Below are 11,062 nucleotides of genomic sequence, written 5' to 3'. Positions count from 1 at the left end.
GCATGATCGTAACACTGGGTTTGAAGGTTAACATTAACAATTCCACAAGTTTCTAAGAAAGAAAATTGTGCATATACTGTTCACTTAGAAACATGAGGATGGAAGAATGTGAATTTATTTACTGCACCAAGTCTCAGCCTTGTTAACATGATTTTTCTTCTTTCTTTTTAGAAGTCCATCACCTGGCGAGGTCGTTCCTCCTTTGTAAAATCTCCACAGCTGTTAAAGGCAATCAGTCATGTCATCTGCAGTGCTGTTCAATATGCTGCGTTGTGGTCGCTCCACAATCTCCAGACAAACCTTCCTCTCCATACGATCCTCACCAGAAACCTCCACGGCCTCTGGACAGGTGAATCTGAGACTTACATGTGATGTTCTGTTTCAAAATTATAAAATCATGTAATCCTACTTTCAGAAAATTGGAACAGAATTTAATTATTTGTTCAGATTGGGTTTGTTTGTTTTTTGCATGATTACAAATCCAGAGTTTTCTATTTACTATTAACACTTCAATCTCATTTGAAGCACCAGGAATGTGATTTATTTATTTTAGACATAGTGTGACGTGAAAAGACAGATTGCTTAAATATTTTGTCAATAGTGTTAACAAAAAGATCATTTTTTTGTCATTAGACATAAATTTTATGACTATTTTGGAAAATGGATTAGTTGCTGGTGAGTAAAGTAACCATGTAACGTCTTCTTTGAAACAACACAATTCTCACGATCTTATGATAAGAAAAATAAATCCCTGATCAGATTTTACACAAACAAGCTACAACAGTAGTCTAACCTTGTCCTGGATGATCGTCCTGTAGGTGGGCGGGGCATTGTTTGGGATGGTGGGCGTGCGGCAGGGAAGTGGATCAGTCGGATTGGACGGTGACATCAGCGTCCGTCCAGTGACCTGGGACTCATTTGGTATTTGGGACAACAGGATAGAAGAACCAATACTACTGCCCTCCAGTATCAGATATGGAAGACCCATCCCACAGGTAGGAAAGAGCAGTGGATGGATAAAAGAATAATAAATACACTCACCTGCCACTTTATCAGGTACAGCTGCAAATGCAAGTATCTATCAGTCAGTCACATGGCAGCCTAAAGGCTTTAGGCTAAAGTTCAAACTGATGCTAACATGTCAGTATGAACCAAAATCTCTGAGAAATATTTCCAGCACCTTGTTTAATCTAAGCCATGAAGACCTGAAGTACTTCTGCAGGCGAACTTGAGTTTAGTTGGGTACTGGCACCGTGTACCTATTAAAGTAAAGTAAAGAGCATAGGTTGAATAGATATATTCAGAAATGCACAAATAGTTAAGTATTGAAGTATACAATGACTGTTTTCAGTGGCTATTTTAAGGGCATGGTCACAGGTTCAAAAAGATTTTAACCTAACATGTTACATATCCCCCCATGGTTGGGACACATGAATGAAATGGCTAATCAGTCAGTTCAGTTTATCAACCAAAGGTTGTCTTCCTCCACCTCTCAGGTCAGTCTGTCTCGGGTCGGCAGTACGTCTGTTCTCGGTCTTAGGAATCAGAACGAGGACCGTCTCCGCATCGGCCGTATTCATGACAACCTACTGTACTTCGCTGTGTTCGACGGCCATGGTGGCCCGCATGCTGCAGACTACTGCTACACCTTCATGGAGAAATTTATCAGGTTGAGCATACTGCCTTTAAATATGAGAACATAAACAACTGAATACTGGACAAGCTGTGTAGTCATTAATGACTGCACTTCACAAAAACAGACAAACAAAAAACCTAAACTCATTTTTTTGGTGCAGAGATGCTTTGGAACAGGATGATGATCTGGAGAAAGTTTTAAAGAAAGCCTTTTTAGATGCTGACAAGGCTCTACACACACATCTCAGCTACTTCAACAATGGTGAGACACAAGTCATTTCTCTGAAGCCGTAAAGATTAAAGTGCTGGAAGCCAACATGGTAAAAAGTGATTCACGTTTCGAGTTTGTCAGGTCTTATCAGCAGGCACAATGTGACTTGTTGTATTTGTGAAATCTTTAAGATACCTAAAGGAAGTTACACAATATGTTAACACCAACTATGTCTTGTAGTTTCTAAGACATAAAACAAAAAACTAAATAGAGAACTGTGACTTTGCTGATAAAGAGTGAATCAAAGTGATTTAAAAAAGGGTTAGTATTGGACAACTGAATTTTAATTGTGATGCTCTGAAAGTAAATAGTAATAAAGAGTTCATTATGGTTATTCAGTGAGAGTAATGGACTTTTCAATGAAAAGTTGAAGTTAGCATAGTGGATAAATCTGGAGGTGACATGGTGCAGCTGTAAAGTGACTTAGCCAACAAATAAACCTAAACCCATAACTGGTTTAAATTTGGATCCCACCTTCAAGGTCATCTTCTTCTCTGACCAGGAACATGTCCCTCATTTTTATATTTCCTGGCTTCTGTACTGTGAACTTGTGCACCTCCAAGGGTGAAGCCCAAACCACATATAAACAGATTTAGCGACTGATGGTTGGTCACTAGTGGACTTTCCAGGCTCCAGTTGCATAGGTAACCATATCTTTGCCATCTTCTCATATGCAGTGTTGGGAAGGTTACTTTTAAAATGTATTCCATTACAGAATACAGAATACGTGCCCCAAAATGTATTCTGTAACGTATTCCGTTACGTTACTCAATGACAGTAACGTATTCTGAATACTTTGGATTACTTAATATATTATCATGCTTTTTACAACAACGTGAATGTACTGTTGCTGTGTGATTTATTACTATTACTGAAGGTCCGCGACTCCGAACTGTAGTAAGGGGACCTCTGACTAATACGGCGGGGTCCCTGTCGGCTCGTAGCCGAAAAATAGCTTTACTTTGTTGTGTGGGTCAACTTTTCTTGTGAGAGACAGAGAGAGGCGTTGAAAGGCTGCTCCAACGGAACTTATTGTTTCGGAGGAAAACACGAACACGGTGTACAGTCGAGTCTTAATAGCTTACTTACAACTGGGCTCGTCAGGCACTCTTCTTGGCTGAAGTGGTTATTATATTTACATGCTTCCAGCTCCCGTTTTTGCTCGATGACAACTCGTACCTTTCCACTCCCCTTTTTCTCCCTCCTCTTGCTCACAGACACATAACGTGTATGGCAGTCCATTCTCCCTGCAACACGGACTACACTGCCCATGATGCTACATTCTTTAGAGCTATGCTTGTAGCATTCTGCCTGTTAGCTTAGCACAACAACAACAACAAGGAAAAGGCGCTCTCTCACCCAGGAAACACACAGTCGCAGAGAGAGAGAGCGTCGCCCTGTAACCATGGCAACTGTAACGCTGCCGCCTGGAACAACAGAACGTAGCTGTCAAACAAAACCAAACAGTCCTGACCCGCGACAATATGAAACAGGAAAGTACCGCAGTGTAATCCATTTATTTCAACAAAGTAACTGTATTCTGAATACCACCTTTTTAAACGGTAACTGTAACGGAATACAGTTACTCATATTTTGTATTTTAAATACGTAACGGCGGTACATGTATTCCGTTACTCCCCAACACTGCTCATATGTCATGTGTTTATCAGCAGCATCCATTACTCTCATTGGTAGCTGCTTTAATTGAATAACAATGTCTCGAGTTTTACACATTGTCGCTACAAATCCCTGACATGCTAGTCATGCTAGTCTTTGCCTGTGTGGAAACACTTAGGGAATGATATTCAGAGTAAAACATATGAAAGCTAGAGTGTGCTGGAATGCGTTGACTCACAGTGTACTAAATACACTTTTTGAGCCCCAACACAATGTTCACTCACCACTTACCTTATTTGCCAGTTTTGTCTCCATTTAGTTGTAAGATGCTGTGACACAGTCCACCATTGCAAGTAATCAGTAGCTGAAAACAGTCCAGAGGTGGACAAGAAGATAATCTAGAAGTGTATTTTTAATTTTTAATGTTTTGATCACAACTTTTATCTTAAATGAATAGAAAAGCATTTTAATCTTTATAGTTTTGACACTTGTGTAGATAATAACGCAATGCGTTGGTTTAAAATCACATCAAACTAACATATACAGTGGGGCAAAAAAGTATTTAGTCAGCCACCGATTGTGCAAGTTCCCCCACTTAAAATGATGACAGAGGTCAGTAATTTGCACCAGAGGTACACTTCAACTGTGAGAGACAGAATGTGAAAAAAAAAATCCATGAATCCACATGGTAGGATTTGTAAAGAATTTATTCGTAAATTAGGGTGGAAAATAAGTATTTGGTCACCTCAAACATGGAAAATCTCTGGCTCTCACAGACCTGTAACGTCTTCTGTAAGAAGCTTTTCTGTCCCCCACTCGTTACCTGTATGAATGGCACCTGTTTGAACTCATCATCTGTATAAAAGACACCTGTCCACAGCCTCAAACAGTCAGACTCCAAACGCCGCCATGGCCAAGACCAAAGAGCTTTCGAAGGACACCAGGAAAAGTATTGTAGACCTGCACCAGACTGGGAAGAGTGAATCTACAATAGGCAAGCAGCTTGGTGTGAAAAAATCAACTGTGGGAGCAATCATCAGAAAATGGAAGACATACAAGACCACTGATAATCTCCCTCAATCTGGGGCTCCACGCAAGATCTCATCCCGTGGGGTCAAAATGATCATGAGAACGGTGAGCAAAGATCCCAGAACCACACGGGGGGACCTGGTGAATGACCTGCAGACAGTGTTGGGGAGTAACGGAATACATGTACCGCCGTTACGTATTTAGAATACAAAATATGAGTAACTGTATTCCGTTACAGTTACCGTTTAAAAAGGTGGTATTCAGAATACAGTTACTTTGTTGAAATAAATGGAATACACTGGGGTACTTTCCTGTTTCATTTTGTCGCGGGTCAGGACTGTTTGGGTTTTGTTTGACAGCTACGCTCTTTTGTTCCAGGCGGCAGCGTTACGGTTGCCATGGTTACAGGGCGACGCTCTCTCTCTCTGCGACTGTGTGTCGCAGAGAGAGATTCGTTGTTATTTCGTTGTTGTTGTTGTTGTGCTAAGCTAACAGGCAGAATGCTACAAGCATAGCTCTAAAGAATGTAGCATCATGTTCAGTGTAGTCCGTGCTGCTGGGAGAATGGACTGCCATACACGTTATGTGTCTGTGAGCGCTAGGAGGGAGAAAAAGGGGAGTGGAAAGGTACGAGCAGTCATCGAGCAAAAACGGGAGCTGGAAGCATGTAAATATAATAATAACCACTGCAGCCAAGAAGAGTGCCTGACGAGCCCAGTTGTAAGTAAGCTATTAAGACTCGACTGTTCACTGTGTTCGTGTTTTCCTCCGAAAACAACAAGTTCCGTTGGAGCAGCTTTTCAACGCCTCTCTCTGTCTGTCGCAAGAAAAGTTGACCCACACAACAAAGTAGAGCTATTTTTCGGCTACCAGCCGACAGGGACCCCGCCGTATTATGCTGGGCTTACACTGTGTGATTTTTTTTCAGTCGCGCGATTCACTGTACGATTGACTCGCAGGGGTTAGAAGTTCATAGGTCACGATGCAGGGTCTCACACTATACTGCTGATGCTCTGATGCGACCTGAGTGCTCACACTGTGCGTCCATAAAAATGAAGGTTATAACAGAAATTCTGTCGCTCGCTCTCCCTCTCCGTCTTTCACTCACACAGACACACCACCACCATCAACTTTGCTAAATTGCTAATGAAAAACATTGGTCAGGCAGCTGTGATTGAGCAGCAGTGTCGATCCAACTATTTTCACGGTTGTTGTGGTCGTGATAATTTTGTGAGGCCACATCGAAAGGGCTCGGATGGTTCTACAGGTTGTGCCTCCATCGCTTGTGTCCAGATCACACGCTGCACTGCCGTGCTACGCCGTCTTTTTCGCTGACATTTGTGTTTGCGCGTGCGCAGTGTGGCAAACTGCGGTGACACCCTCACGACCAAGCGATTGATGATCGGGAGCTGGTCGTGAGGTGTCAATCGCTTCTCGTTACCCCACGTATACTACACGATGCACGACGCACGATGAAGGCCAAAATCGGGCCGATCGCCAAAACGATCGCACGACTCAAAAATCGGCTCAAAATGGGCCAAAAATCGCACAGTGTGAGCCCAGCATTAGTCAGAGGTCCCTTTACTACAGTTCGGAGTCGCGGACCTTCAGTAATAGTAATAAATCACACAGCAATAGTACATTCACGTTGTTGTAAAAAGCATGATAATATTGTAGTGGGTCAGGGCTGTTCGGGGTTCTGCTTGTACAGTTATGTTTTGTGTATGTTGCCATGGTGACGGGTGACGCCCTCTCGCTGCGACGGTGTGTCCTTCCGGGGCCAGAGGGCGCCCTATGTGTGTTGTGGTTGCCGCGCTGAGCAGTTAGCTAGTGGCAGTGTGTTCTTCTGCAAATGTAATAAACGGCTGTGCTCCCTGGCTAGCTCACGGGAAGCAAGACCAAACGATACCTCCGTCTCCTCCTTGTCTGAACTCGCCACAATATATTAAGTAATCCAAAGTATTCAGAATACGTTACTGTCATTGAGTAACATAACGGAATAGGTTACAGAATACATTTTGGGGCATGTATTCTGTATTCTGTATTCTGTAATGGAATACATTTTAAAAGTAACCTTCCCAACACTGCCTGCAGAGAGCTGGGACCAAAGTAACAAAGGTCACCATCAGTAACACACTACAACAGCAGGGAATCAAATCCCGCAGTGCCAGACGTGTTCCGCTGCTGAAGCCAGTGCATGTCCAGGCCCGTCTGAAGTTTGCCAGAGAGCACATGGATGATACAGCAGAGGATTGGGAGAATGTCATGTGGTCAGATGAAACTAAAGTAGAACTTTTTGGTATAAACTCAACTCGTCGTGTTTGGAGGACGAAGAATACTGAGTTGCATCCCAAGAACACCATACCTACTGTGAAGCATGGGGGTGGAAACATCATGCTATGGGGCTGTTTTTCTGCCAAGGGGACAGGACGACTGATCCGTGTTAAGGACAGAATGAATGGGGCCATGTATCGTGAGATTTTGAGCCAAAACCTCCTTCCATCAGTGAGAACTTTGAAGATGAAACGAGGCTGGGTCTTCCAACATGACAATGATCCAAAACACACCGCCCGGGCAACAAAGGAGTGGCTCCGTAAGAAGCATTTGAAAGTCCTGGAGTGGCCTAGCCAGTCTCCAGACCTCAACCCCATAGAAAATCTGTGGCGGGAGTTGAAAGTCCGTGTTGCTCGGCGACAGCCCCAAAACATCACTGCTCTCGAGAAGATCTGCATGGAGGAATGGGCCAAAATACCAGCTACTGTGTGTGCAAACCTGGTAAAGACCTATAGTAAACGTTTGACCTCTGTTATTGCCAACAAAGGTTATGTTACAAAGTATTGAGTTGTATTTTTGTTATTGACCAAATACTTATTTTCCACCCTGATTTACGAATAAATTCTTTACAAATCCTACCATGTGGATTCATGGATTTTTTTTTTCACATTCTGTCTCTCACAGTTGAAGTGTACCTCTGGTGCAAATTACTGACCTCTGTCATCATTTTAGGTGGGGGAACTTGCACAATCGGTGGCTGACTAAATACTTTTTTGCCCCACTGTACAGGGAATAAAGTTTGGAGTTATTGAAGGGCTATTGTACTGTCTATATATGTCTAAATAACCAATACAAAAAGTGCTTAAAGAAAAACTCAAGCTTAGAACTTTCTGTAAAGCATTTTGGACTTTATAATATAACAATCAAAAATTTCTGCATCTCGTCCTCTCCAGCCTCTTTCCTGACAGCTGGCACCACTGCAACGGTTGCTTTACTACGTGACGGCGTAGAGCTGGTGGTCGGTAGTGTTGGTGACAGTCGGGCAATGTTGTGCAGGAATGGAAAAGCCAACAAGCTCACCACAGACCACACACCTGACTGCGAGGACGAGAGACACCGGTACATGGTCCCCACTACCACAATAAATGTTAGCCCCTCTGGTTAATGAAACTTTCTCTACATCCACCAGTACAGTACTGCTATTACAATTACTATGGGCACTATTAGCGGCAATCAAATGACTGTGTTCTTGCTACCTTAAAATTATAGTATGAATCAACACAAAAAAGAAATTAATAATTAAAGTAATATTGACCTGTTGAATATTATAATTAGATTTTAATAAGATGCAGGAATATTTGAAGGGGATTCAGTCAAAACCACTTATAGTCCAAAGAGATTTGTACAGATAAAAGAGTTCAGAAGGGTTCAGGTTTCCCAAAAGCAGCTGGTCAAATCATTGTGTATAAATACACCCTGCAGCATGTTGGAGAGCCTACAGCTGGCACAGAGTTGGGGCTCCAGGACATCCCTGCAGAAATTAGATCTGGTTCATCCAGTACTCGAAATGAGATGTGCAGGGACGGACGTTTGGATTTACCTTTAGCTATAAGCTGCTAGAATTATGTAACAGCAGACCAAGTCTTGTTTCACTTGAACTTAATCCAAAGCTAGTTAACGCTTTGGTGTCTGGTTTCTCATTCTGCAGAATGCAAAAACATAAACTTATTAAAGACCTTAATTGTTCCAACTGTTACTACTTTGGAGCCACTTGGGTCAGTTCTTCATGGTTCCCAATTGACATAACTTAAATAAAGCAGGCTGAACCACAAAAATAGCTATCACTGTAAATGTTTACTATACACCTTGTGGCTAGTAGCTGTAAATAATATGTAAAAATAAAAATCTTGTGCAACTCAGTGTTTAACTAACTGTGAAACTAGTAATTACTAAAAACGTAGGAAAGAGCAACAGCCTTACAAAGTTGCACACAGCTGATCCTGGTCTTTGAGCGCCCAGACTTTCAGAATAGAGACGGTAATCCTGGGTGTGCATTTTTGTTCAGGATCCAGAGGTTTGGAGGTTACGTGACATGGAACAGCGTGGGTCAGGCTAATGTTAACGGGAGGCTGGCCATGACACGAAGCATTGGAGACTTCCACCTGAAAGCTAGCGGTGTCATCGCAGAGCCAGATACCCAACGACACACCGTAAGTTTTCCTACTGTTTCCTCAGTCCTCTGACTTTCAAGTGAGTTTAATATTTATTTAAAATTATATACTTTTACTTGCACTGGAGGAGTTATACCACACAATTAAAAAAGAAAAACATGGATGTGGCTTCAAGGTCTAAAAAGTGAGGTTAACACGGAAGTGTCTTTTTACCCAAATCCTTCCCAATGACTATGGCTGGGCCACATCGTATAGTTCACGGTAATATCGGTATAATGTTAGCCAATGATAAGAAAATAAAATATCGCGATAAAATATAGGTAAAACATGCATGCGCAGTGCCTTCATTTTCATATGCACATGACGGAAAAGCATGGCGGCAACGGAGAATGAGAAGGGCGAAAGCGGATTGTTGAATGAAACGGACGAACCAGAATTGCTGCAGCTTCAGTGGTGTGGAACTGGTTTGGCTTTCGTCCATCAGATACACACCAAATATAAACTCCTTTTAAGTTTGTGGATATTATTAAGTTTTGTGGTTATATTGAGGATATGTCAGCCCAAAATGCCTTTTGGTTAAACTGTCAGCAAGGAATTTGCATTTGCACTGTTAAATTTTTATATAACTTTAATGCACATAAAAAAAACAGCTGCTTGTTTAAGTGAAAATACATTGATGGGGTTTGTTTTTTTTTTTTTTGCACTAATATAGTTGTGGAGTTGTAAAGTATTTTGTCTCGCGTCAACCATATCGTCAGTTATAGCGCTATCCCAAATTTTCAATAATATATCATGATAAATATTGTTGGCCATATTGCCCTGCCCTACCAATGGCTACACAACTTCAGGTCATAAAGTCTGTGGGAAAACAGCCCTGAGTCTATGGTGACCTTGGCTTTAGAGTCACAGCCATGTCCATGTCAAGTTTACACTTCATAACGGGACTGGTGATGTCACATCCATATTTTACACGGTATTTCACATGGTTTATACACAAGTGTAACGGTACTTTCTACGGCTGAAATGTCAGAAAGCTCACCTGTCTTTTCCTGCAGGTCCAACATGCCAACGACTCGTTCCTGGCTTTGACCACAGACGGTATCAACTTCCTCCTTAGTGATCAGGAGATCTGTGACAGCATCAACCAATGCCAAGACCCCACTGAGGCTGCTGATGTCATCGCTCAGCAGGTTTTTCATTATTATTTCATCCACTTTTTATAAATTAGACAAAGAAAATGAGTAAAAATGTGTTTCATTGAATTGATATGGCTTTTCAGATTCAAATAGTCACCAAGTCTGCCGACATAAATAATGTGATTCATATTTTTCTAGGCGTTGCAGTACGGCTCAGAGGACAATGCTACAATCATCATCATCCCATTCGGAGCCTGGGGGAGACATCAGAGCTCCACCACAGTGTACAGCATGAGCAGGAACTTCATTTCAAGTGGGAGATGGGCATAGACGGCACAAAGACACAATAACTTCACAAAGCTCTGGAATTAAGTTGAAGATGACTTTAAGGATACAAAAATCTTTTTTTATACTAAAAATGATCCATAACCCCTATCAAATTTATTTGAAAACATTATGTTAGCATCAACTTTCCTTTGTTAGCGCTAACAAAAGAAAGTCCGTATTTATACAGTGTATAATGATAGATATATATATCTTGTACATACAGAGATTTGCTGTAGTGTTTGTATGTACATCATGTTTGTAAAAAGTTTGATTTGTGTTTGGAAAAGACGTTTTAAAATATAAGTGAGAAATCCAATACAAAATATCTCTAGCTGGGTCACATATCTCACTTCAGTGTTGATGAGACAAATCCTCACCCAGCTCCACATTCTCACCTCTGACCTTTGACCCACTGACACAGGGAAGAAGAAAGTTTGATATTTTAAACTGAAACATCATTTTGTTTCTGTTTTATTATCAGTGTCACTTTCTTACACAGACTTGTGTCAGTTTCGTTCACAGGTTAGTGCTCATAATTGAATTTGACTGTTGGCTAAATTGTTTATTACAATGAATTGGAAAATAAAGATATTTGAAAACAA

The 11,062-nt window shown here is 41.5% G+C and overlaps 1 protein-coding gene and 1 long non-coding RNA gene across 2 annotated transcripts; one reads left to right on the top strand and one right to left on the bottom strand.

Annotated features, from left to right (window-relative positions):
• Positions 1-212: 212 nt before the first annotated feature.
• ppm1ka (protein phosphatase, Mg2+/Mn2+ dependent 1Ka) lies at positions 213-11,062 on the top strand. Its single transcript, XM_004573927.3, has 8 exons — positions 213-349; positions 819-995; positions 1,497-1,669; positions 1,797-1,897; positions 7,780-7,945; positions 8,892-9,036; positions 10,053-10,187; positions 10,332-11,062. Exons 1-8 carry the CDS (start codon positions 239-241, stop codon positions 10,461-10,463), a joined length of 1,140 nt encoding a protein of 379 aa, XP_004573984.1. The 5' UTR covers positions 213-238; the 3' UTR covers positions 10,464-11,062.
• Positions 263-1,343, bottom strand: LOC143415376 (uncharacterized). Its single transcript, XR_013096016.1, has 3 exons — positions 1,181-1,343; positions 794-1,062; positions 263-376 (listed from the first exon to the last, which is right to left on the bottom strand). It is a non-coding gene; the product is annotated as an uncharacterized LOC143415376 (long non-coding RNA).

Source organism: Maylandia zebra, linkage group LG3, assembly GCF_041146795.1.
Source record: "Maylandia zebra isolate NMK-2024a linkage group LG3, Mzebra_GT3a, whole genome shotgun sequence".
NCBI classification, from domain to species: domain Eukaryota; kingdom Metazoa; phylum Chordata; class Actinopteri; order Cichliformes; family Cichlidae; genus Maylandia; species Maylandia zebra.
The sequence above is the reverse complement of the archived record's forward strand: the minus strand, read 5'-3'. Positions and strand labels throughout refer to the sequence as shown.

Coding starts and splice junctions, on each gene's coding strand:
- ppm1ka (XM_004573927.3), top strand. CDS start 239: ATGTCATCTGCAGTGCTGTTCAATATGCTGCGTTGTGGTCGCTCCACA. Junction 996..1,496: donor ATGGAAGACCCATCCCACAG/GTAGGAAAGAGC, acceptor TCCACCTCTCAG/GTCAGTCTGTCTCGGGTCGG. Junction 10,188..10,331: donor CTGATGTCATCGCTCAGCAG/GTTTTTCATTAT, acceptor ATATTTTTCTAG/GCGTTGCAGTACGGCTCAGA.